The 26884-nt window shown below is 39.5% G+C and overlaps 1 protein-coding gene across 1 annotated transcript in view; it reads right to left on the bottom strand.

The window, feature by feature from the left end:
• Positions 1-25236, bottom strand: part of DCAF1 (DDB1 and CUL4 associated factor 1) — a 68798-nt gene extending 43562 nt beyond the window's left edge. Inside the window, exons 1-9 of the mRNA XM_081071639.1 lie at positions 25036-25236; positions 17198-17315; positions 11996-12072; positions 9770-9843; positions 7603-7716; positions 5523-5660; positions 4016-4528; positions 3597-3698; positions 728-886 (exon numbers count right to left, since the gene is read on the bottom strand). Coding sequence (XP_080927765.1) covers positions 728-886; positions 3597-3698; positions 4016-4528; positions 5523-5660; positions 7603-7716; positions 9770-9843; positions 11996-12072; positions 17198-17307 — 1287 coding nt within the window. The 5' untranslated portion in view covers positions 17308-17315; positions 25036-25236. The remainder of the gene's footprint in view (positions 1-727; positions 887-3596; positions 3699-4015; positions 4529-5522; positions 5661-7602; positions 7717-9769; positions 9844-11995; positions 12073-17197; positions 17316-25035) is intronic.
• Positions 25237-26884: the final 1648 nt, after the last annotated feature.

Below are 26884 nucleotides of genomic sequence, written 5' to 3' on the forward strand. Positions count from 1 at the left end.
GAGGGAAAATAATTAAAATAAAATATTACCTTATTAATACATATACAAAAATGAATAAAGAACTTACCAACTTCACTCTACCAAAAAAAGCCATACCAACCCAGAATATTAGAAAAATGTTCCAGGCATAGAAATGACAAGAGCTTCCTTAGGGGGTCTCTCGGGACCCATTACTTTTCAAAAGTACGATCTACTTACATTTTTTTAAAATCAGTAAATAAGAAGGACTAAACTGAAAAAAACAGGAGAACCAGACTGGAACCATTAGAGCCCTGAGAACAACTGGAATGATCTCCACCACAAATACTTGTTAGTAACAAAAACAAGAAAAAACTATTTGTTAACATACAAAAAGCAGCATCTGTTGTTTTTATAATAAATTGACTAAAAAATGCAAAATGTAACTCCACTGAGGGACATCTGAAAAACGCCTGAAGACTAATCTTAACAATCCTTAGGCAATTTAGTTTTGCCTAAGATAAAAACTAAATAATGCTCCCAAACCCCAAGCCGTCTTGCTTCCCCACCTCAGAGTCAGAAAAAAATCGACTATTACTAAACAATTTTACATTTTTAGGATGCTTTGTAAAGACCAGACATTCAGGTTCCTCGCTTCTTTCATCAAAATTTAATCCAATACTCAGTTTTTCTTATCCCCAACTTGTTCTGTGAATATGGTAAGCTGCCCCCCACCCCATTCCCATATACCTGAATGTACTGGACTTACTCTTTCCATGGCATCCTGGTTGTAGGACAGGTAATACAAGCACATGGATACACCAGTTGCAGCCATAGAAGGACGAGGAATTTCCAGTAATTTCTGTACTCCACCATGTGCTACAAATTCTGTGGCAAACTTGTTATGGAGCAGGAGAGATGCTAGGTGCTAAACAAAGACATGTTACCATAGGACAATCTAGAACAAGCATGCGCTCAATTCACAAAATAGTAAATTAAGCTGCTAAATACAAGGAATCCTGTGAAACAGAAAACAACTCATTCACAACAGAAGTAAAACCCATATTGCTTAAGGGGAACAAATAAACGAAAAACACTGTTAAGATTCCATAACATTCCCTTCCAATACAAAAGGTTTTCACAAAGGTGAAAACCAAGAAATGAAAAATCCTGCTGTAAGTAATGACATAACACAACAGCCATTTTATTATTACACAGCTTCCCTAAAGGATTTGTGGTAACCTTCCCATTTAATCCTTTTAACATAATCAGCTCTATGCTCTAGCTTTGGCTCAGTCACTATTTATTATCATCTAATAAAACCCCAAGTTTGCCTTCATTTAAACTAATCCTAAATATATCGCCGAAGAACAGTCTTTAGCAAATTTATCAGAACTAGTAAACTTTCAGAACTAATCAGAATGCACTTTAAATAGACTTTTAAAAGTTCAGTATCTTTAAGTTTTGTTAACTTTCTATTCCATTCCCACTAGCCTGTCTGGGTGGACCCTATCTCCTGGGCAATTTTAAGGGCAGGAAGTGCAACGCAAGCAGCAATGTGGAAGGGCCTTGGGAGAGCTAGAGCTCCCCCTCCTGTTTCTCATGCCAAGGAGTCTTCGGGTGGTGACACAAGCACAAGGTAAACAAGACAACACAGATTTACAATTATATGATTTGGTACCTGTGTGGATCTCACCAAGGTCAATGGCAAAAATAACAGATGCCGTACCCTCTTCAGAAATTGTCCCACCGCCCAGACTCAGACTCATCTTTACAGTAATTCGAATCCCTTCCCTCGTTACTCTATTTTTCGTCTGTTACACAAACCTCGACCACACTCCCGTCCAGTTATTTCTCCAAGAAGCAGCTAAACCACGTATGGTTCCCCTCTAACATTTAGGCCACTGCGTATGGGTTTTCTCATAATGTCGCTACCATAAAGTAGCAGTTCAACTGCCGGGATAGGTAGGTGGGGAAACAGAACGAGCAGGTTCAACCTTTACCAAGAACCTCAGTTCTATTCGGCTCAACACAGCCTATAACCTGGCTCCTCTCACTCGTGCAGGCAAAGATTTTTCTCCTTACAGTCTATTTCCAGATAAGGTCTAGTTCTTCAGTTTACTAACTTCAACTGTCTATTCTACACAACTGAGTCTTCCTTTTGAACAGTATACTTTGTAGCCTTCTGTTTCCCTAAAATAAGGATCTCTTGCGATTTTTCTGTTTATCCTTATTTCATTTTAATTCCACATATGACTTTGCATGGAAACAGTTGAATAACAACATCTATTACAATTCCTCACACAAAAACCTATAGAAACAGCAACTGTCCAAATCCCTTCTTCTTCTAGCTCCTGCTCAGGACCAGATGCTGCATCTAAAAACCAACTGGGCCACTGGAGACAACTGTGACCTCCAACTTCAGCCCCTGGCTCCAAGTATAATCATGAGTTCACACACACACACCTCACCCACAGGGATAACACGTTACTCCAAAATATGTCTGACCTCTCCAAATTTAAAATTTCTGGGGTCTGAACGGCAAATTTCTCCCTTCTATTTCATTCCAATATACTCTGGAACTGTGTTATCCAATGCAGTAGTCACTGGCTACACATGGCTAGATTAATATTCATAAAAATTAAGGTAAAATTGAAGTGCCTCTGTGGCACTAGCTACATTTTAAGTGTTCACATATGGCTACCAGCCACTGTATTAAACAGTACAGACATAGAACATTTCTATTACCACAGTATAGCCCTGGAATATCAAGAATACAGTTGTGATTTTAAAGACCCAGAGAGAGAGAGAGCATTATCTCTTTTTCAAGGGTCTTTTCTGGAAAACCACTATTTCTCAGAGACAACAGACCACTCCTTCCTCTGTGCCCCGCAATTCTTTCACTTCTATAATATCTAAAAGAAATCATAAGTTTATATGCCCGTCTCTCTTAACCCATCCAGAAACGACATTCTTGATTTATTTAATATCATAAACATCACAAAATGTTACTCTGTTCATTAGTAGCCTGTTGAGTAGAACTGTATGATAGCCCTAACGTTATTCATTCAACTTCTCTCTCTCCATTCAGATTACCTTAATCATCATGGATAGGTATGAATTTGGTGGGCTACACTAACCTGCCCTCCCGTATTTAGCCTAGGAAATCATTTACCTTTACTGAATTTGGGTATGCGCTCTTTACTTATTTTCTGGTTTAGATTTTGTTCACCCTAGATAATCTATCTATCATCATTCAATACGTACCTAGTTAAAAATTTAGAAAAAGTACTGTTGGCTGCCAGGGTGAATATCTAAAAGACAATAGGACATAAGGTACTATGCACGCAGTTTTCCATGTCTATTCAGCAACACTAACTGAGGCCACTCCTAGATCTAGACTCCATTTCTACTGTAACATTTAACCCTCTAGAATTAAGCCCTGAATTTCTGTGGAGGAACTTGGTAAGCCTCATCTCTTCTATTGAAATAAGAATTTTTCATTTGTACCTATTTTGACACATCTGGCAATAGAATGCCCTGAGCAATAAAACCCAGAGATGCTATATACCAAATACACACAGGCACATCCACGGCCATAAAAATGCTCAGTGGCCAAATATTTTTAAGACCTTTACCTTGAGTGCCTCAAACGTAAGCAAGACATCATTAGTCTGTTTCAGGTCAATATAGAACATCATCAACTCCCGTGATCCAAGTTGCATGAATATGGGAAGTAACTGAAATAAACACCAAAAACAAGTCTTAATGCTTGACTTTATTTTCACCTACTCCCTCCCTACTCCATTATGAGGACAGAAGATTAAAGAAATGAGTTACCTCTTGCCCACCTCCTTTATGAAGAGAAACATATGAACACACTCTGATCAAATAGGCCTTATCAGAAGTGAGCTGCATGCAAGTTTATCCGTTTGGGGCCAAGACTTTTTTGTATTAGAGTAAAAACGGATCAGTGTATAAAACGCTACCATAAAATATCACAGAAATAAACACAGTAGTCCCAAAGTGTGAACAGTACTCTTCCCAATTAGCTTACCTCCTGGTATTCTCCTAGAGGGGTCAAATACTGGAGAATAAGTCGTTGCTCAATAGCAGGAGTCATAGGATAAAGGGTATAATTGGTGCCAATCACCCAGGGGGACATTTCTGACCAGCTGCTATTAGACAGCTCAACAAACATGCGATCTGGATCAGATGATGAGAAACCCAATTTTTGCTTGGCTTTCCTAAAGCTCTCTCTGTCAGCCTGTTTTGCTGACTTGTTTTTCCTCAATCCTCCTTCCTCAGGTTTGGTTGCTGAGTTCACTCTACTACTCGTCTTGTGGCCTGAGTCAAGATGAAAGGAGATCTCCATGTGTCCAGAGGCTTCCTCTTGTTCACCATCCACTACATCTACAGCCATGCCGCCATAGTCCATATCCACAGCTTCTTCATCCAGAGGCAGAAGGGCTTCAGAGGAGAGCTTTCGCGGGCTGGGCCGCTTGCTTTCTTGCCGCAAACCCACTTCTTGAAGCTGTAGCTCCCGCAGTCTTCGAAGTACTATTGCTACCTATCAACAGATAGGTATTAGAATAAAAGAGGTTGTCTCTACTGCATCTTAATTTAAATGATTCTTAATAAATAATTTTTATTTCCCTTCACGGAGAATTAGATACTCATGCAGTTATCCCAATGCCTGGTAATAGTAAACATTTAATAAATACATATATTGACTTGATTCCTATAGCTTGATGAAATAAGCAACAGCTAAAAGCCTCATTTGTCATAAAATTTCCCAGAGAACCCAAACCAGGAGGTCTGCACATAAAACACAGCATTCACAACTGATCTCTCTGGGTCACGCTGAGTTGGACTATCACACTTAAAGAGCAGACATGGGATTATTCACAATTTTTTTTAAAGTGTCTTTGAAAATCAAACTTGATAGTTTCTCAAACTTGTATCTGTTGTAAGTTATATTCTGTTAGACACTGTATCTACATTAATTACATCCACATAATTACATAATCTGTTTTTCAAGTTCATCATTTATTTTTTAACTTTCCCTTTTAAGTATTTATTTTGGGGCCCAACCTTAAAATGTGGTATTGTGCTTAGTTTTAAAAAGAGAGAGGGATTATGTCTGCAATATACTTTGAACTACATTAAAAAAAAGAGTAATGGATAGATAGAAGGTTAAGTGGATGGATGGATATGTAATAAGTATAGAGAAATGTTCACAATTTAAGTGATGTGTATACAGCTATTCACTGTAAAATTATGCTTAAAATTTTTCATAATAGAAATATTGGAGAACGGAAATAGTACTATTCTTTGTCTGATATAAATTATCATGATCCTTGACAAGATAAAAAAGTTATTTTCAAGTTAAAAAAGTAAAATCAAAACTCTTATGAAAAGTAATCTTGAAATGTTGAAATTACAGCTGCACTCCAGTAACAAGGCAATAAATAAAAGCTACCTATTCAAGTTCAGGTGGCAGGAAGAAAACCTGTGAATACTCTCCCGTCTTACACAAAAATTCATTTTAACATAGTGCTTACCAGCTGTGAATTTTCATCCCTGTAGTTGGCAGCAATGTCTTGATTTTCCATAGCGCCTCCCAACAATCCAGTAGAATATGTCCTCAACGGCTGATCAGCCTCTCGGGCCCATTTGAAAAGATTTTCAACAATTCCTTCCTATAAAAGGAAATGAAATAATGCAATTCAGAATAAAAACGCATTTTCACAATTAAAGATATAAGCAAACATTTCAGTCTTGTGAAAAAAATTTTAATAAAATATTTCAATGCTGGTCATAAGATTTTAAAAATGCAAAGAAACCTTAGTATGTGCTAGATGGTTTAAATAAAATTTGTGCATCTGTGAAACAGAAGCCTATTTAGCCATTAAATCTCAAGCTAAAGATCAACGATCACATAAGATAGTCCTACGTCAGATGTTAAGACCCAAAAGGTTCCGTGACCAAACGGAGAGCACTAAAATTCCGATATCCCTCTCTGAAGCTGACAACACACAAATTAACGTCAATGCTCTGAGAAGTCCTCCATCAAAGAAGAATTCAACTCCATATATTCCAAACTTATTTTTACGTCTTTTTTTTTTTTTTTATGAAATGTAATACAATAAACATGTGTAGTCCAGCCAAGGAAAATAAAAATCACATGTGACCTACCACCAAGCTTAATAGAAACCTCCTATGAGTCCCTCCCTGTCCCAGCTGCCTCCCCCCTCCACAAAAGATACCTATATTCCTAAGTTTTAACAATTTTTTTATTAAACTTTTGTTAAACATTATATGCATGGTACTGTATATATTTTTCTGCCACTTGGTTGTTTTACTCAACATTGTGCTTTTTACATTCATATGCATTGCTACATATGTAATTGTCACATTTACATAACATTCAACATAAGAAAGGCTTTACAAACTATTTAATCCTCATACTAACCCTATATGATTAGGTATATACTATATTTGCAAAAAAGGACACTGAGGTAAAATGAGGTTAAATAACACCAAAAGTCACAAAACTGTTAAGTGGCAGAGCTGAGGTCTGATCCCAGGTAGTGTACCTCTCCACTGTACCGTATTTTGGTGCTGCTACCGTGTTTTCCCGAAAATAAGACCTAGCCGGACAATCAGCTCTAATGCGTCTTTTGGAGCAAAAATTATTTAATGCGTCTTTTGGGGGGAGCAAAAAAATATTATATAAGACCCGGTCTTATATTATAGTAAAATAAGACCAGCTCTTACATTAATGTATGCTCCAGAAGACGCATTAGAGCTGATTGTCCGGCTAGGTCTTATTTTCGGGGAAACAGAGTATTATGATGGGTACACACCTAGGAACAGAATTGTTATGCCACAGGATATGTTCATGCTCAACTTTATCATCACTGGGGAAGACCACTCATCACGAATAAGAGTTTGGATAAGATCATTAACTCATTCTTAAAACATACAGATCTTGGGCTAGCCCGGTGGCCCAGGTGGTTGGAGCGCAGTGCTCCTAATGCCAGTGTCGCTAGTTCGATTCCCACATGGGCCAGTGAACTGCGCCCTCTAAAGCTAAGATTGTGAACAACAGCTCTCCATGCGCTGGGCTGTCACGAGCAACCGGAGGTTGCCTTGAGCTGCTGCGGCTGCTGTGTGCTGCTGTGGGCTACCGTGTGCCGTCATGAGCAGCCGGTGACCAGCGTGAAGTGTGAGCGGCCAGCAGCCGACCTACGACCAACAACAGACTGCCTCAGGAGGAGCACAAGGCTCAACAATACCAGCATGGGCCAGGGAGCTGTGTCCTACACAGCTAGACTGAGAAACAACGGCTTGAACCAGAGTGGGGGGGGAGGGGAAGGAAGCAGAAGGGGGAAGAAATAAAAAAATAAAACATACGGATCTTAAGATTCTAAAAACTACTACATAGCATGCTAGCAGCAAGTACTCATTAAAATAGTTACTTTTAAATATTTCTTACTTTCTTAATTTCTTCAATCTCTTTAACATATATTACTATTATAATAAGGAAAAAAACTATAACAATTATTTTAACAAAGAGAAATCAAACAGATCCCCATTCAATTAAGACATAAAACGATGACTTTTCTTTTCAGTCAGTACCTTTTCTTGGAAAACGACAGCAGTTTCCAGGCCTGGCATGATGTCCAGCAGAAGTCTGCAGGCTGCAGTGTTCAGAGGGGGCTCTCGGCTTGTCATCACGTATGCATTTACCAGCTGGAAAGGAAAGAAGGAATGCTTTGTGCCTGAAATGCAACCCAGTCGAATTAATAAGGTCTAATAAATCCTTAATACAGTCTCATCGCTTGCCTAAGACGTATTAAAGAAGACTTACCTAACAATTACTAATTAAATTTTAATTACAGTTATGATCCTGCTGAGCCATGATGACATCATACACAATTTCTTCTGCAGCTTTATAGGCAAATCCCCCAAAATAACTCATCAACTATAGAAATTAAAGCTCAAAAGTTATTACAAAGAAATCACCCCCCATGCTCACATTTCTTTCAGAAAGATAAAGCAAGGAAAGATAAGCTCCCCCCCTCAGATTCTCCACAATGGTTATAAAAACCATTGAATTTTATATATTTATATATTATATGAGAGTCAATATAAATAAACGTATTAATACAACTTTCCTTTGGGCACTCATCAAATATTAATGAATGTCTACTAAGTGGCACTGTGTTCTGTGCTGGGTATACAACATTGAATAAGACACAGTCCCACCGTCAAAGGATTCAGAATCCAACAGAAGTGCAGTTGGGAAAACAAATATCCTGAGTACAGGATGCTGCAGAAGCCTAGGGGAGGCCATACAACCCTGCAGAGGAATTGGAGAAGGCTTTAGAGGAAAGGATTCTAAGTCAGAACATAAAGGACAAAAAGGCGTAGCCTACGGAGGAGTGGAAAAGAGAGGAGGGCCAACAGGCAAGAAATGAGAATTGAGAATTAAAGGCCAGAGACAAACAGGGTATACATACAAAACTGAAAAATTTTGTATGTATACCCGACAGAAAATCACTAGTGGATTTGAAGCAACAGGGTGCCGTGACAACCTTCTGCATTTTAGAAAGAATTCTGGGATATAGAGTGAGGAATGGGTTGGAGGAGGACAAGACGAGAAGAGAAACCAATTAAGAGGCTACTGAAGTAACCAAGTGAGAAACGGTGGTGACTAAACTAAGGTCTAGCAACAAGGGCAGAAAGAAGCGGAGGGATTTGTGAAGGTTAAGGGGGAGGGAACGATAAGACCTACAAGTTCCTTGAATTAGAATTTCGAGGAATAAAGGATAACTTCTAGCTAACTAGACAAGGACACCATGACTAAGGTAGAAAACAGGAGAAACAGATTGTAGAGCCAACAATCAGATACATGGAATTCAGGTGCCCGTGGGGAATATCCAGGTGGTGATGTCTAGAAAGCAGCTGGAAGTGATCTAAAGCTGAGAAGATACACTGGTGAAAAAGGAAGAAATTGGGGAGTGAATACAATACAGATAGTAATAATAGCTAATACTTACTGAGCCTTCATGCACCAAGTTCTGTGCTAAGCACTTTTCATGCTCAATTTCATTCAAGGATTACAAAAACACTTTAAGGTAAGAACTATCATCCCTATTTTATAGATTAGGAAAATAAAGCTTAAGTCAACTAAAGATCACATGAATAACAGAGCTACATTTAAACTCAAAACATGGACACACACACCCAAAGCCCATGTTTTCAAGCTTTTGTCATTCTGCCTCCAAAAACGGCCACAATATATTGTAAAATGACTAAGATTAGGAGCTGCAAGTGTGTGTGTATGTATGTGTGTATTTATTTCCCCCTCTCATTTACTCCTCAAAAGCCCTGAGTTAGATAAGGAGCCTTTCCCTCCTCACACCCTATGCACATACCACAGTCAGTGCAGAATCACGCCGCACACATCACACTTATTTTTCTACTGAGGAACCCAAGAGGACTCCTATATGCCAAAACTCAAAATCATCTTGCCCAAGGATGAGCACAGACGCCTTGGGAGCCCTCACCAATATTCAACTGAAAAAAGTACACACCTTGAGAAAACACCTTGGACTTTGGTAAAAGAGAAGTCCATGGTTATTCTTATTTCATTCAACCAATACCAAATTAAAAAAAAAAAATCTACCCACTCGATTCCCAACTTTGTCAAGGCCTCAGGAGAAAGCAAACTATCTACAAAAACAAACAGTAAGGTACAGCATCTACTGATAATCCGGAGAAAAGTAAGAAGCAAACCTACTGCATTCATGAAATCATCATTCTTGAAGAGTATTCTCAGCAAGTGGCCCAGCATACACTCTGGATCGGCTCGACCTACCAAAAGAGGGAGGAACACACAACGGAATGAGTCAGTCATCCCAGTGAGGCAACTCAGACCTCTGCAAACGCACCCAGGTTGTTTTGAGGACTGTTAAAATGCAGCAAAAATAAACAGAAACAAAGAAAAGATTACTTTGATTAACTGGATTTCTTAAGAAACATTCTTTAAAATTAAAAATGACAATATAAAAAGTTGCGACCCTGCTCTCTAATCTTCCCATCTCCCAGCATACTGTCTACAAAGCAACACCAAATCAAATAAATCAGCACTAGACCCAGGTCAGACCTGTGCATTGTCTACAAAAACATCATCAAGGAGCCTAAGAGAGAGAAAACCCCTGACTTCCCAGCCACAGAAAGCTACGAAGTACAACTTCTTTTGATGGGTAGCTTGTAAAAGAGAGGCTTCAAGTCCAATCTCCCTTTCAACTACAAAGCCAACAGCAGCAGAGATGCGTCCTCAAACCTGTAATAACACCCCAGGCTTGGAGCGGCTTTGCAGGGGGAGGGGAGCGGGAATCCCACTAAGCAATCTCCAATTCTAAAGGTAGGGTAACTTTGGCCATCTTCATTTCCCAGTTACTGGGAAAAGAAAGGAGACCAGGGACCTAGGATCTACCCAACACAAAGCCAAAAGGTTAAAAAAGAAAATTAGTTGTTGGGAGAATTATTGGTTTGTCTTTAAAACAGATACCATCTATTTAATTTTCCTTTCAAACATTAGAGTTGCAAATTTAGTCAAAGGATGTAATTTAGGATGAAGACGTAAGCTGCTGATACGAAGTTTTTACCAAGCCGTAATTAGTTTCCCAAAGTAACTCACAAAAAGTTAGAGAGTACAGTATCATAAAAACAAATGAAGACCTCAGATTACCAACAGAAATTTCTATGTTTATAAATGATGAAACCAAGACCCTTATTTTTATTAATAGAAATTACACCTAATCACGAATATTGCTTAACCTAAGAGGTAGGGAGGAAAACTTGTTGTTAAATTTCTACTGAAAAAGGCCTATCTTTCTGTCTCTTCCTCTACCTCATTACCAATTGCATCCTTTGTAAGGCAGTATCACTAAGCATGATCATCTCTTTTAACTCTTTTCCTAATGCATGCATTAAGTAATTCTTAGTTCCCATTCACTTTTGTATTATACTTCTCTATGCTCCGACTGCCTTACTGAAGATGTGGGTTAAACAGGAGAAGAGTCCTCTGAATTCAGTCAGAAGTGGAGTTGTCTAGGACCAGAGGAGCAGGCAACAGCACAGAAACTGGACACTCAATCGCAAATGCCTAACTTACCTGTATTTGAGAACAAATGTCTAAAAAATAGAAAGAAACCCTGGACCATCCAGGTAGATATACAATGTCCTTATTTTTACAAACTCCCACTCATTCTCACTATCTCCCCACATCCAAAATCTCAAACTCTTTTCTCCACAAAGGATTGCTTCTGGCTTTAGAGAGCGAGTTTACACGCAGTGTGGCATCAGGCTTTGCCCACTAGTAGTCTACCTTAGGACATAAAATGGCAAAGTCTCAAGTCCCATATAGTTCTGTGTTATAGCAAATTCCATTCCAAAGCAGGCTGGGTTGTCCGGACTCTAATTAAATTATCCCAAAATGAAACCAAATTTACATAAGGGGCATACTTTAGTTGTCAAGACACTACAGCAGACATCAAGAAGTCTGTTCATTATTTAAGGTTCCAAGTATCAACTTCATAACTAAAAACAAGGCACTAAATGCATTCTCAACTACACTTCCCCATCAGTAAACGAATAGTTGTCATTTTTTAAAAAATGAAAACACAAAAGATAACACCTGTGGTTCAAAAGTTGGAAAGAGAGAACATTTTTCTCTTTTTAAGTCTTTGCAATCATACCAAATGAGTCAATAAGGTATACCCATGTAATAGAGTTCGTTTAAGTTAGTTACGTTCTACTGGATCTGTAAATATCACAAATATTTCAATTTTTCCAGGAACTTATTTTTCCTCACTGCCCCCACCACCTTGAGCAATATTTTAAAAAATAATAGGTCTTAAGACCTAGCATGAAAAATGCTATTTCAAGTGAAAACTATTTCTACTCAGTTTCTTTTGTAAGAAAATTAGAGACAGGCTTCTTAAGAGAACACAGGTCTCACCAGGATGTCGATCATCAAATGGGTCTGGGTCCCCTTTACGATATTCTTCAGTTTCTTTTTCAATCAATTCAGACATCCTAGCACAAAAGAAAGACAGGGTCAACTCTATACAAGCATATAAAAAAATGTACAGCCACCTAAAGTATCAACTCAACAGTCAAGGTGTAAAATAAAGGCGCAAAGTTAGAAAAAGGGTACTTTCCTGATGAAAACAGAGATCTAAACAACCATCTCATACAATTTCCACTCCCAAACTTACTCTTCTCCCCTCAGAAGCACTACTATCCCTCTGAAGCCAAACCTCCCATAGGTCACTCTGAAAACCTTCCTTTTCTCCTCATCCCCCACAATAATTCCCGTCAGCTCTACCTACTAAACATCTCCTGACTTCAATCATTTCTCTGCACCTTGACCATTCCCATCCTTGTCCAGACCACCATCAAAGTCAACTGCCTGGACAACTTACAACCACAGCCTTTGCGCTGGTCTCCTTGCTTCCTATTTCCATGCTTCACCAGATAATTCATTCTCCATCTTCCAATGATTTACCACAATAACTTGAATTAAACCCAAGTACTACTATGGCTTCCAATAATCTGGATTCTGTCTGAATGTCTGACCTCTTCTACTTCTCCACGCCTTTCATTAAGCTTCACTCAGTAAGCGTCTCTGCTCTTCAGCCCAAGTTCATAACTGCTTCGGGGCCTTTCCATATGCTGTTACCTCAGCCTGTAACACACTTCCACCCTCACTAAGCTCTCACTATGAATTTGTATTGCCTATTCCAAAATTTCATATAAATGGAATCCCATATACTCTTTTTATACCAGCTATCTTCACTCAGCATGTTTCGAGTCACCCATGTTGTTTCATGTTGTCAATAGTTCCTTTTTATTCATGCATTCTTTTTGAAACGAGAAAAATCACTTTTTGAGTACCCAAAGCAAGCCTGACAATTTAATCTGTTATAATGACAATCAAATACAAGACAATCACTCTTTCCAATATCTAGTATGCTATCCTAACTCAAACTCTCCTATAGGCTTTATTTGCACAAAACCGTACTTCCTAGTCGTAAGGGTAAGCTCCCTGCAAAAATTCTTACCTACTGTATGTTTTTCCCCCATCAAGCCTAAAAAGTATTTCTACTTTTTCTACCTTTCCTTCTAACCTCTGAAAGTGCTCTTTATCACAAAGGGCAATCACACAAAATATATTTAAAATTACATAATGTAAGATCTACTAGCATCTTCAGTTGAAACTAAGCAATATAGCACCGCAGAAATTAAAAACATGGATTCTGGAGCCAGATGGCCAGGGTTCAAATGTTCCACTGCATGTGACTTAGGTCAAGTTACTTAACCTCTCTGTGCCTCATCTGCAAAATGATGGTGACAGTCCCTTCCTCACTGAGTTTCCTTGAGGTTTAAGTTAATACCATGTGTCCCCAAAAGTAAGACCTAGCCGGACCATCAGCTCTAATACATCTTTTGGAGCAAAAATTAATATAAGACCCAGTCTTATTTTACTGTAATGTAAGACTGGGTCTTATATAATACCGGGTATAATGTAATGTAGTATAACATAATAATGGGTCTAATATAACACTAGGTATAATATAATACCGGCTATAATACAATGTAACGTAATACAATACTGGATAATATAATATAATACAGTATAATACTGGGTATAACATAACATAATATTGGGTCTTATATTCATTTTTACTCCAAAAGACACATTAGAGCTGATGGTCCGGCTAGGTCTTATTTTCAGGGGAACAAGGTATATGTGCTCTGCCTTAAAACAAAGCCTGATTTTGACATGTGAGAGCTATTTCGATGTTGTCACTATGAACGCTGAGTATCAAACACAAACAGAAAAACAATTTAGGGTAGCTATTGACTGGGACGGGGCAGGAGGGAGCCTTATGAGGTGGTACTCGAGTTCTGTAACTTCATCTGGGTGACGGTCTTACAAGTAAAAAAAAAAAAAAAAGCTATCAAGCAGACTATTGTACAGTATGTAAATTATACCTCAGTATTTTTTTTAAAAGAACAACACAGAACCTGGGTTAAGCTCACATAGCTTGGCCCAATGCCAGTCCCTTTTCACAGAATCAACTGAAAGGCTTATAGTAATAATAAACAAAATAACATAATAATAAATAAAATATAGTTATAAACAGTCGTACATTTTTCTTAGGAAAATTGTCAAAACATCACATACACATAAAAATGGTCAAAAGAGTAGGTAGGCCTGAAATTAATTTGCTTCTCATGCAGTATCCCCAAAACACCCAAACCTGCGGACAGCTGAGGGCAGAAGGGGAGGAACCATGGAGATACTTCAGGAAATACCCAGTGAACTAACAGACCCACAATTTGGAGAATGGTAGGAGTTGTCCCTATCTAAAATAAACTATACTTTTAATGAACCCTACTGTCTCTTAAACTCCCTAACTTCGAAAATCTTTTTAAGATCTTGCTCCACATAACTTTATTTTCCCTATCTTATATTCATTCCCCACTCTGGTGGGGCCCATTTTCTTACTGCCACAAAAACATGCCTCAGTTCCTTCTCTCAATTCCTTTGTCAGTCATAGTTTTCACTTTTCCTTGAAAACATTGTTTCTCTGCTTTTCATCAAGCTATATTCTACCATCATTCAAGTCCCTGTTCCAAGGAAACTACCTCTTACTGTATGTCCCCAAAAATAAGACCGGGTCTTATACTAAGTGTTGCTCCAAAAGACACATTAGGGCTTATGTTCAGGGGATGTCCTCCTGAAAAATCATGCTAGGCTTATTTTCCAGTTAGGTCTTATTTTCGGGGAAACACGGTATACTGGAAAGCCCACTGGAACTGGAGTTAAAACCCAGGATTTTAACCTTAGCTTTCCACTGCCTTGCTATGCAGTGTTCTGCAAGTAGCTCCCAGGATGGCTTTCTGTTAACAGAAACTCAGAAGGATACTTTTAGTGACAAAGACATTGAGGTTCAGAGACGTGTTTCACACAGTTCTGACACAAAAGGTCCTCAAATATTTGTTGAGTACATGAAACAAACTGACTCATTCAAGTTCTTTCCATTCTCAGAACCTGTACAACATTTGCGCACCATACTGCAGGGTTTAGCATTTCCTTGTATGTTATCTTGTACTAGTCTACATTGTTTCTTATCCATCAGTTGCCTCCCAGGTTAACTCCTTGAAGAGAGGGCCCTGTGTTTTAGGCTTTGCGTTGCTGAATATCTTAGCAGTGACAAAGATGATGGTCAAATGCAATAATAAATGTGAAATAGCCTTGAAAATAAAACATTTGAGTATTTTCAGTATGTGCTCAACAAATATTTTGAGCGATTAAGTGAACCCACCACTAACATTACCGCCCCCATTTATGACTCTCTTTTCAGTTACATCGACAATCCACATGTTAACTGCACGACACTTAGATTCTTTAATTCACTGCAGCTGCACTTCAGGTATCTTGTGATCAGTTCTTAATGTCCAATGCCTCTACAAATTAAAACCCACTTGTCACCAGTTAGCAACAATTTTGTGCTTAAAAAAGACTGTACTTTCACATGTACCCCATGTTATCAAGACACAAGCATTTATCCCTATTTAAACCTTCATAAGAGCACAGTTCTCTGTATCTCTAAAGAACAGCTCATTGCATAAACAAAAAGCTTTTTTCACTAGGGTTTCAAAGATTAGATGTTAAAGATTCCCATGTTCCAGTGACCTCCAGCCTAGAAAAAACATAAGCATACCCCCTCCCCAGCCTTTATTTTTTATTTTCTCTCCTCCTTAATTAACATATTCATTCAATAAAATTATGTCCTACACAATTACTACTACTATGTACTAGGCAGTGGACAAGTCATTGTCTAAGGAGATTACCAATAGAAAGGTATAGCACCTGCCTCCAAAAAGCTTACAATTTAGTGAGTAGACACATGTAAAGAAGTAACTATAGTACAATATGGTAAGAGTTAAAATGGGAGAAAATTATTACATATATATGACATTTATATATGTATATATGAGACAAGTATTTTTTTAAAAATGTTTTTAAGGCATGCCCAAACCTCCCTAGGGACATCAAAGTCAGAGAAGGTTTTACAGACATGATTCTTGAACTGTTTCTTGAAGGGACTAGAGCTTACCAAGGAGACATACTAAGAAAAAGCATTTCAGGCCAAAGACACAGCAAATGTAAAGGCACACAGACATGAGAAAATATGGCATCATTCTTCACTGAAAGAGATCAACATTATGAGGCAGAAAAAGGAGGCGGGGGCCAAATCATAAATAGCCTGATAAGCCACTCTCCCTTTTATTCCGTAGGAAAAAGGGAGCCAGGGAAGAGTTGCGGCCAGAGGCTTTGGAGCTACCCATAACTCCAAAGGAAAACAAGTATTTCCCAAAACAAAAAAATGACAGTCAGATTTGTGTATGAGAAGGATGAATCTTGCAGCAAAGGGGAGGCTGTATCAGGAGGAGTAAACTGGAGACAGAGGGATAATGCACACTGCCCAATGGGCCAATCCAGAAACAACCGATACCTAATGAAAGAAGCAGTAGTTGGGATGGGGAAGAGGAAGCAGCAGAATCCTCAGGCTTGGTGACTAAATTGTGCTGGTAGAAGAATCCCATAGGGAGGATGGTTTTCAGTTTAAAACCATTTACACTATGGCAGGGAATACAAAAGCACAGCTGTGAATAAGGAGGAAGGGAGGGTGAACACAATGAGCTGTTTTGGACATGGTGTATTTCAGATGTCTGTGAAATATCCGGGTAAAGATGTGTAAAGCAAACAGCTGAGAAATGCATGTGAAATTTTAAAACAGGGAAGTCTGAAGTAGAAATAGAAATTTGAAAGTTAACAAAGAATACTGTTTTAAACCATGGACAGGGATGAAAACTAGGTATTAATAGAATATCTAAAGTGAAGAAAGAGAACCACAAACAAAACCCTGGGATCAAACCACAGGCAGGGAAAAAATTCTATGGAGAATAAGGACAAAGGGCCTGAAAGGAAAGGTGGGAAATTTAAAAAGCTTCTAGTAGTAAAGACTAGTTCTAAAAGGAAAAAAAATGGATTTAGAATTCACAATGAAGGTGAAATGTTCCTATACTGTTCTCCAAGTTTTCCTTCTTTTAAAACTAATTTTTTAAAAAGCTTAATTGTTCATACCTGGTAAGGATAGGTACCATGTCCTGCCCACTGCCATGTTCCTTTTCCCACTGCTCCAGCAGGGTAGTGAGCTCAGCTTTGGAGTCCACATGTACCGCTACTGTAGTCATGGCTTGGCCTAAGGAAGCAAAAACAAAACAAAACAAAGTAACACTAAGTAAAGACAGACAAGAAAACCTGACATACTTACTACAAAAAGAAAAGTGAAGAGGAAAAAAAAAGAGGGGTGAGTAAGCATAGGAAATCATTAAAAGCAAGGAAAATTTAACCCTTGGACCTTTAGATAATTTTATTTGTGGTACAGTGCAAAACCTGAGATTGGAAGCTTGGATACTCATTAAATCATGATGAACGAGCCCTGTCACCTCTCTCAAACTCAGTTTATTCAATGCCAAATGAGACAAGGAACCAACTGAAATCATGATTCTTAAACTTTCTAGGATCAGGAACCCCTTTGAGAATCAGACGAAAGCTACCTCAAAAATGAATATACCTACACACCATACATAGAATAAGGTACCGAAGGACAAAGAGCTTAAACGGGCTTTAGAGGAGCCACATGAGAAACAGACATAGGGCAGAGAAGTTTCTAAGGGGCTCCAAACAGGATAAATGAGACCCAAATGTTTAGATGGTTTATAGATCAACTACTTTGCCAAAGTAGTGTTAGGATCAAAATGTCAGACTCTACCGTGCAAAATGTGTATTTTCACTGAAATAGCAAAAGTTCTATAAAAAGTTTCACACCAGAAAAGAATTACTAACTCATCTAGAATTACTTTTCACACTTCTAAAAATTACCTACCATAAGACCAAAAGAAATATGTAAAAGATGACATCGACTACCTAAAATGTAAACATTTGTTTTAATAGAGGCAACTCTAATAGTCATGATTCATATCCCCTGGGCTACCCACAACTCCAAAGGAGAACAAATATTTCCAAAAACAAAAAAATTAAATTAAAAGGCCTCTTTTCTGCAGAAAAGAATCCATATTTTGATACTTTCTAATCAAAAATTACAAAAAGGAAATTCTGCAGGTATGACTGACAAATATGGATTTCTGACCTTAAGAAAACCCAGGCACCCCAATAGACTTTAATTAAAAAAAAAAAAAAGAAAGAAAACCCAGGCTGTATTTTCGACTGTGACCACTAACTAACTATACATGCATTTTTAAAAATAAATTTCTTACTTTGAATAATTTTAGACTTACAAAAAAGTTGCAAAGATAGTGGAATTCCCATACACCCCTCACTCAGTTCAGTTCCCCCTAATGTTACCATCCTATTATATAGTGGTACAGGTCAAAATTAATACACCCAACATTGTTACATGATTAAATGAACACCAGAGATGATTCAAATTTCACCAGTTTTTCTATTCATATCCTTTTTCTGTTCCAAGATTTCATCCAGGACACTACATTGCATTTAGTTGTCATATTTCCCTAGTGTCCTGTGGTCTATGAGTTTTTGAGTCTTTCCTTGTTTTTCACAACCCTGACAGTCTTGAGAAGTACTAGCCAGGGAGTAGGGTGGAGAAATAATTTAACCAAACATTTACAGACGAATTAACTAACATTAATCCTCAAATTCTTCCAAAAAAATAGAACAGGAGGGACACTTCCTAATTTATTCCAGGAAGTCAGCATTACCCCCATACCAAAGCCAGATAAAACATCACAAGAAAACTAAAGACCAATATATTTCATGAATGTAGATACAAAATTCCTCAACAAAATACTAGCAAGCTGAAGACAGCAGCATGTAAAGAATTATGTATCATGACAAAATGGGATTTATTCTAGAAATGCAAGGGGAAGAGGAGTCAGTGCACAAAAATCAATTAATGTAATACACCCACATTAAAAAGGGAAAAAAATGATCATCAGAAAAAAACATGACAAAATACAACATCTTTTTGCGATGAAAACACTCAAACTGGGAACAGAAGAGAACTTCCTCAACATGGTAAAGGGCATTTAAAATAAAAAAGAAAAAAAAACCCTACAACTAACATTATACTCAACGGTAAAAGACTGAAAGCTTTCCCCCTAAAATTAGAAACAAGACAAAGATGCCCACTTTCACCACTTATATTAAACAATGTACTGAAGTTCTAACCAGAGCAATTAGTCAAGAAAAAGAAATAAAGGCATCCAAGTTGAAAAGGAAAAGGTAAAATTATCTTTATTTAGAGATGACATAATCCTACACACAGAAAGTCCTAAAGAATCTCCCAAAAAGAAATTGAGTTAATAAATTAGCAAAGCTATACAGAGTACAAGATGAACACACAAAAATTAGTTGTACTGCTATAAACATACACACTAGCAATGAACAATAACATATGTGAAATTAAAAAGACAATTTCATTTATAATAGCACCAAAAAGAATAAATTATTTTTAAAAATTTTAACCCAAAAAGGCACAAGATTTATACACTGAAAACTACAAAATATTGCTGGAATAAATTAGAGAAGGCCTACATAAATGGAAAGACATCCTGTGTTCATGAATTAGAAGACTTAATATTGTTAACAAAGCGATATTCTCCAAAGTGGCCAACAGTCAGTGCAATCCCTATGAAACTCCTAATGACCTTTTTTGCAAAAATGGAAATGTCGATCCTAAAATTCATATCCAATTGCAAGGGACCCTAAATAATCAAAATAATCTTGAAGAAGTTGGAGAATTCACACTTCTGATTTCAAAACTTGCTACAAAGCTACAGTAATCAAAACTGTGTGGTACTAGAAAGATACATACTGATGCAACAGAATAGAGAGTCCAGAAATAAAATCTCACATTTATGGTCAATTGATTTTCTCCAAGTGTGTCAAGACCATTAATAGGGAAAGAATTTGTTGAAAGACCATTAGACCATTAGTAGAAAGACTGCTGAGGCAACTGGATATCCACATGCAAAGGAATGAAGTTAGATCCTTGCCTCACACCAAATACAAATTAACTTAAAATGGATCCAAGACCTAAATGTAAGAATTTAAACTATAAAACTCTTTAGAGGTAAACATAAGGGAAAATCTTAGTGATCTTGAAATTGGCAAGGGATTTTTATTTATGACAACAAAAGCATAAGCAACACAAGAACAAATAAATTGGACTTAAAATTTTTAAATTTTTGTGCATCAAAGGACATTTAAGAAAGTGAAAAGAAAACCCAAAGAATGGGAGAATATTTGCAAATCATATTTGATAAGGATCTAGTACCCATAATATACAGATAATTCCTATAACAACAACAAAAAAAACCTGACGAAAATGGGCAAAGTATTTGAACAGACATCTCTCCAAAGATAAACAAATGGCCAACAAACACATGAAAGATGCTCAACCTCATCAGTGAAATGAGAATCAAAACCACAACGAGATACCACTCACACCTATTAGGATGACTAAACACAAAAAAATCAGGAAATAACAAGCATTGCAAGGAGGTGAGAAATTGGAACGTATGCTGCAAATGGGAATGTAAAATGGTACAGCAAGTATGGGAAACAGTTTGGTGGTTCTTCAAAAAGGTTTTTAAAAACCTTTAAACATAGAATTACCATATGACCCAGCAATTCTGCTTCAACATGTATACCCGAGAGTTGAAAGCAGATATTTAAACAAATACTTGTACACAAATGTTCAAAGTGGCATATTCACAATAGCTAAAAGGTGAAACAACCCCAAATGGCCACCGAGTGAATGGATAAACCAAATGAGGTTATATTCACTCAACTCAATATTATTCAGCTGTAGAAAAGAATGAAGTATCAATACGTTACAGCAGTGGATGAACCTTAAAAATATGCTAGGTGAAATAAGCCAGACACAAAAGGTCACACGTTGTATGAGTCTATTTATAATGAAATGCCCAGAATAGATAAATCCATATACAGAAAGCTGCCTAGTGGTTGCCAAGGGCTTGGGGGAGAAGGAAATAGGAAATGATTTCTTAATGGGTATGGGGTTTCCTTTTGGGGTGATAAAAATGAAACTAAAAGCGATGATGGTTGTGCAACATTGTTAATCTAAATATCACTGAACTGTGCAATTTAAAAGAGTTAATGATTAATTTACGGTATTTGAATTTTACAATTTTTTAATGAAGAAAATAAAATTCCAGGAGGGAATGGCTTTTGGAAAACTTAAGCAATCAGCCTAGTGAAGTACATGAAGCAAAGTTTAAAGAAAATGCTACTTCTAATAAAGGTCAATTCAAAGGCATTAAAATACTAAAATTTTAGAGTTCAATTCAGACATACACTTCTGTTACCATTTTCAAAATTTCTGATTAATTGTACCTGAGAATATTTGTAACTTTGGGAATAATCACTTGCCCAGGAAAAATATAACCTTAAAATTGACTAAAATAGTAACATCAATGAGAATTCATTTCACTATCATTGAAAGACTCTTACTATAAAAGGTGCAGTCCTCGTGTCGTGCACAAGACAGTGAAGGACATTACTCAACTCACCACATTCTAAAATGTTCTTTAAGTGGCAGGAGAATTTATCACCTGTCCAATAGTGACACAACAGTTACCAACTAGTGAATATTAGTAAGGGACAGACATTTAACTAATTCACTTAAGCTTTTCTGAATTTGCACAACTATCCTTCCCTTTGCTACAGATGAGGAAATGGGCTCAGAGGCCAGGGTGGAAAAGGACTTCAAGCGTCCATCTTACAACTGTGAGATTCTGATCAAGCTTTTTAACTTTTCCAAATCTCAGTTTCTCTGTAAAATGGAAATGGTTGTTGTGAGGGTTAAATGGTAACACTGTCCATACAATGGAATAATATAAAGCTCTACAAAACGTATGTAGAATGTTCTTATCCTTAAAGGACGGCTGCCAAAGCATTTATGGGTAATGTGTCTGCAACTTATTTTCACATGGCTCCAGAAAACATATACCACACCTATAGAGAGAGAAAATACGGCAAAATATTAACAACTGTTGACACTGGATGGATAAACAAGTGTTCCTTTTCCTATTCTTTCAACTTTTTAATGTTTGAAAATTTTCATAATAAAAAGTTGGAAAAAATTAAGAAGCACGTCCTTTCCTACTTTGACCAACTCTAGATCAATGTATTGTTAAGTGAGAAATGTGTGTCCATTTGTGTGTCCCTCAAATAAGATATCCCTGAAAGAATACACAAGAAATGGAGAATATCTATTATTTTTGTGGCAGGTACTATATTTTGTATATGCACACTTTTTTGCCCAAATTTGTGAGGGAAAAATAAGGATGCGCATTATACATGGGTAGTACTAACTCTGTATCTATATAAATGTTTTTAATTCTTTTATTTATGCTTATAGGTTAAAAGTGTAACTCTAGAAATCAATAATCCGTATGCAAAATAATACCAAGGAACATGATAATTGGTTTTACTGAACTTACGATGAACTTGCAACAACGAACTTGCAACAATGAAGAGTTCTTGGCCTTCTATGATGTGTAAACACCATAAATTTGTTATCAGTACATGAAATTTCTCATACCTTGTATCTGTTCTTGTGTTTTGCAATTATTTGTTACATAAAATTTTTTCTACCATAACATGTTAAAAAATAAATGCTAAAATTCCTTTATAATACAAAAAATAAATACCTCAATGTAAATAAATAAAAATTTGAATTAAAACAAAAGATTTTTTTTCCCCTAAAAGTTTGGGCCAAAAACGTAGGTGCACATTATACACGGGAGCGCATTATACATGGCGGGCATAATAATGGTAACTGACTTTCTAAAGAATAAAGGTAGGAGATTTTTCATCATCCATTATCACCCTATCTCCACCATTTTTCAACTATTTTGTAACCTTTTGTAACTTTTTTAATTAAACCATAAAATCTGTCCCCTTCTAACAGAGTACTGAATGGCCTATTCAGCAGAAATTGCCCCAAAGCCTAAAATGAAGTCCAGGTTGAGGAAAGTTCCCATTAAGGTTACAATCCTGAAACAAATGTCTGAAAGCATTCTTCTTCATTTAAAAACAAAACAAACAAACAAAACTGGAAAAAAATCCAAGTTTGGAGCATCAAGTAAAATTTACCCAGTAAGGGCCAGCCCAGTGGCCCAGTGGTTGGAGCACCGTGCTCCTGTCGCCGGGTCGATTCCCACATGGGCCAGTGAGCTGCGCCCTCTACAGCTAAGGTTGTGAACAACGGCTCTCCCTGGAGCTGGGCTGCGTGGGCAGCCGGAGGTCGGCGTGAGCTGCCAGGAGTGGCTGGTGGCCAGTGTGACTGGTGGCCAGCATGAGCGGCCGGCAGCCATCGTGAGCGGCCGTCCAGCGACGGACAGCTTCAGCCGGGGGGGAGCGCAAAGCTCAAAACACCAGCACGGGCCAGGGAGCGGCGCCCTACACACCAGGCTGAAAAACATCGGCTTGAACCCGAGTGGGGGGCGGGAGGCAGAAGAAGGGGGGGAAATTTACCCAATAATTAGTATAAAATGAGATCACATATAACAATTTTCTATTACTGCCTATGACCACTTCCTTTGCAAAAAAGACATAATTGGTTAAAAACCAACTGCAATCACTTCAAGCTACCATGTGGTTCATTCTACCAGGTTCCTCCTCAATGAAAAGCAACAACTGTACAAGTAAAATAGCAAAAAACTACGCTCAGCAACTACTCGAGAGGTTCTGAGCACAAAACGCTTTCCTTTCCATTCCCCAAATTCTGCACTACCTCCTTAACATCAAAAACTATATCGCCGGCTGAAAATGCATAACGAATAACTGCTATATACAAAACCCAAATCTTGAAAGCATCAAGCAGAAAAACACAAATCAATTCCTAAAGAGTAAATATGAACTTACATAAACCCTAAAGGTAAACTCCGGTAAACTGCAAAAAGAAAACCGCAGGGTGACACGCCAGTGAACCTCTCGCTCTACACTAACAAAGCGTTTAGAACAGGAAGATGCTACTAAATTATTAAAGCATGCAGACTAATTAAAAGGCTCCATCGAAAACACATGGTGGGAAAACGGAGGCCAACGCGGTGTGGAACGGGAGGAGCTATTTGGGACTCAAAAACTAGTACTCCAGACGCTCCAAAAAAAACCACCACTTCAACAAATGCGAAACTCGAGAGCGCACACGGCCACAGAGGAAGCCGTCCAGCCAGAGAAGAGGGAGTTGACATCCCGGTTTGAAATGACTGTCACCGCAGCAACAGGCTCCCGGGCAGCGTGGCGCGCACGCCGAGGCTGGCTCCGCGCCGCGGGACCCGCACACCTCGGCCCACCCGCCCCTCGGCCACCGGGGTGGGAGGAGTGCCCGGAAAGCTCCGCCCTTCGCCTGGTCCGAGCGCCAGGCGGGTGCGGGCGGAGGTAGCACGAGGCGAGGGAGGCGAAAGCCCGCCCCGGTGACTGGAGCTGGAGGCGGAGACAGTCTGGGAAGGGGGCCGCCGTAGGGCAGAAAGATGGAGCCCCCCGGCCCGCACGGAACGGAGAGCGGGAGGAAAAAAGGTACCAAGGGCAACAAGAGGGGCCCCTCCCACAGGCAGGGGCGAGCACCCCCGCCCCCCAGGCCGGGCGGAAGAGTTACTCTCGGGAGGCTGCTCTCGCGGACTGGAGGAGAACGTGAGGCCCCGCCCCCGAGCAAGAATCTGGAGGAGGAAAGGTCCTGTCAGGCCTCCGGCCCAGCCTCCCTGGCGGCCCGGCCCGCCCCCTCCCCGCCGGCGGCCCAGGCAGGTGCCGCCCCTCCCCCAGCCCGGCGCCCACTCTCCCGCCTGCGGGGCCACGCGCCCTGTCTCCTCGCGCCCCTCCCAGAGAACCATCTTCCTCCCGGCCCCACTCACCTTCCCGGGCGGCTCCGCCGCTCCCCCCTGACCCCGCCAGCGGCCACAGTTCACACACACCGCCTCAGGTCCCGCACTCACTCTCCCTCACTCACACACAGCGCGACCACGGCTCCAGAGCGGCCCACATATTATGCGTCACTCGCGTGTTACGTGCCCCGCGCGCGCGTCCCCCGATTTGGCGCGAGGCTCGCTAGCAGCAGGCGGGAGGGGAACGCCAGCGCGAGCGGAGGACGAGCCCCAGAGCCGCCTGGGAAATGAAGTTCCGCTTCTAGGGGCGGGGACCTCCAGTCTTAATTGGAGCAGGCGCACATCGTCCCCGCGCACTGACTTCTGGTATTTGTAGGCTTTTAGGATTAACGCGAACTGACATTTACTCATTGGCTGTTTCCGAAGGCGGAAGCCGAAAGTGAGGAACCAGACTCCTTCCAAGCCAAGGCCGTAAGCGCTGGCTCCCTTCTCAGCTCCTTATGCCCCCTATGACAGCGGAGAGCCTTCGTTTCATTCTCCCATTTGCTCCATTGCTACTAGAACACACCAGGATCTAAGAAAATGTTTCCCACAAGCATATCAGAAATCACAGCACTCATTAAACAGAAGTCTAGTTTTTCTTTCTGTTTCTGTTCAAGACCTAGCCTGTAGGATTCATAAATATTTATTCTAGGTATTATATGTGAGGCAGAGAAAAGGAAAAAAATCAAAAGGCCATAAGTTAAGGCAGGGCTGACCTCAGAGGTCATCTAATTTAATTCCTTTATTTTGGGAGGCTCAGAGAGAGTAAGTGACTTGCCTAACGTCACACAACCAATTAGCAGTAGAACTAGAATGACTCCTAACTGACTCAGGGATCCCGTTGTGGGGACATGAAAGATAAACGTGGACAGCTGAGCAGAATCTCTTCCTAACAAAACCCTCCCCAGACTTTATCTCGGGGAAACCTAAGCAAGTTTCTGTGCATTTCTATGGAGTCCTGAGAGCCAACACTGTCACGTGGGGAACACGGGACACAGCAAACTTGCTGCCATGGTCAGCTCCTACGGCTAGTCAGAAGCTAGTCAAAGCCTGAATGCTGGGTCTCCATTCCTGATTGGACCCCATTTCTCTCTTTCCAGAAAAAAGATACCTCCCTACTTCACTTAAGTGTGTAACTTTGAGCAGCTGTTCAGGCACAAAATCCTAGAATGTGGGGTGGCAGTGCGCAGACGTGTCACTTCTCTGCAACCCTTTCACCTGCCATGACAGAGCTCTCTTCTCTGCTTCTGGAATTTTGCCTATATCAATAATGGCCAGTATCATTCCCTTTGACGTTACATCAGGCTCAGCTCTGAGCCAAGTGTTTTACCTACACTTTTTCATATAACCCTCACTATCACCCCACAGGGTAGATTACAGTCAGCCACCTATACAGAAGAGAAATCTGAGCGTAGAGAGGTGGGCCAAGGAATGGGTCCCAGGTCCGTAGGTCCAGAGGCCGGACGCCTAACTTTGCTGTGCCTGTCCTCTATCACTCCTTCAGCTGGCTTTCCTGTCATGCCTCCTTAGGCTTGATGCCAAAATGCATAAGGATGGAGTGTTCAAGCCCACTGGCTTGGGTCCTGAAAGGCAGAGTCCTTGTGGGAACCCATGGTCCAGCTCACGTGTTCCTGGCACAGCCTCAGTCCGCCACCAGATGGCACTGCTTCCCTTCAAAAACGCAGTCTGGGACCCTGCGTCTGTGATGGGAGTGAGGGAGTTTGGAGAAACCAGGGCCCAGGAGGCTGGGGAAGGGCCTGTCTGGAAGCTGCTCCCTCCAGAATCTCTGCTCAGTAACATCTGCAGCCCCGCCACCCTGCCAACACAAACTAACACA

The sequence above is a fragment of the Rhinolophus hipposideros genome (genome assembly GCF_964194185.1).
Source record: "Rhinolophus hipposideros genome assembly, chromosome: 14".
Lineage (NCBI taxonomy): Eukaryota > Metazoa > Chordata > Mammalia > Chiroptera > Rhinolophidae > Rhinolophus > Rhinolophus hipposideros.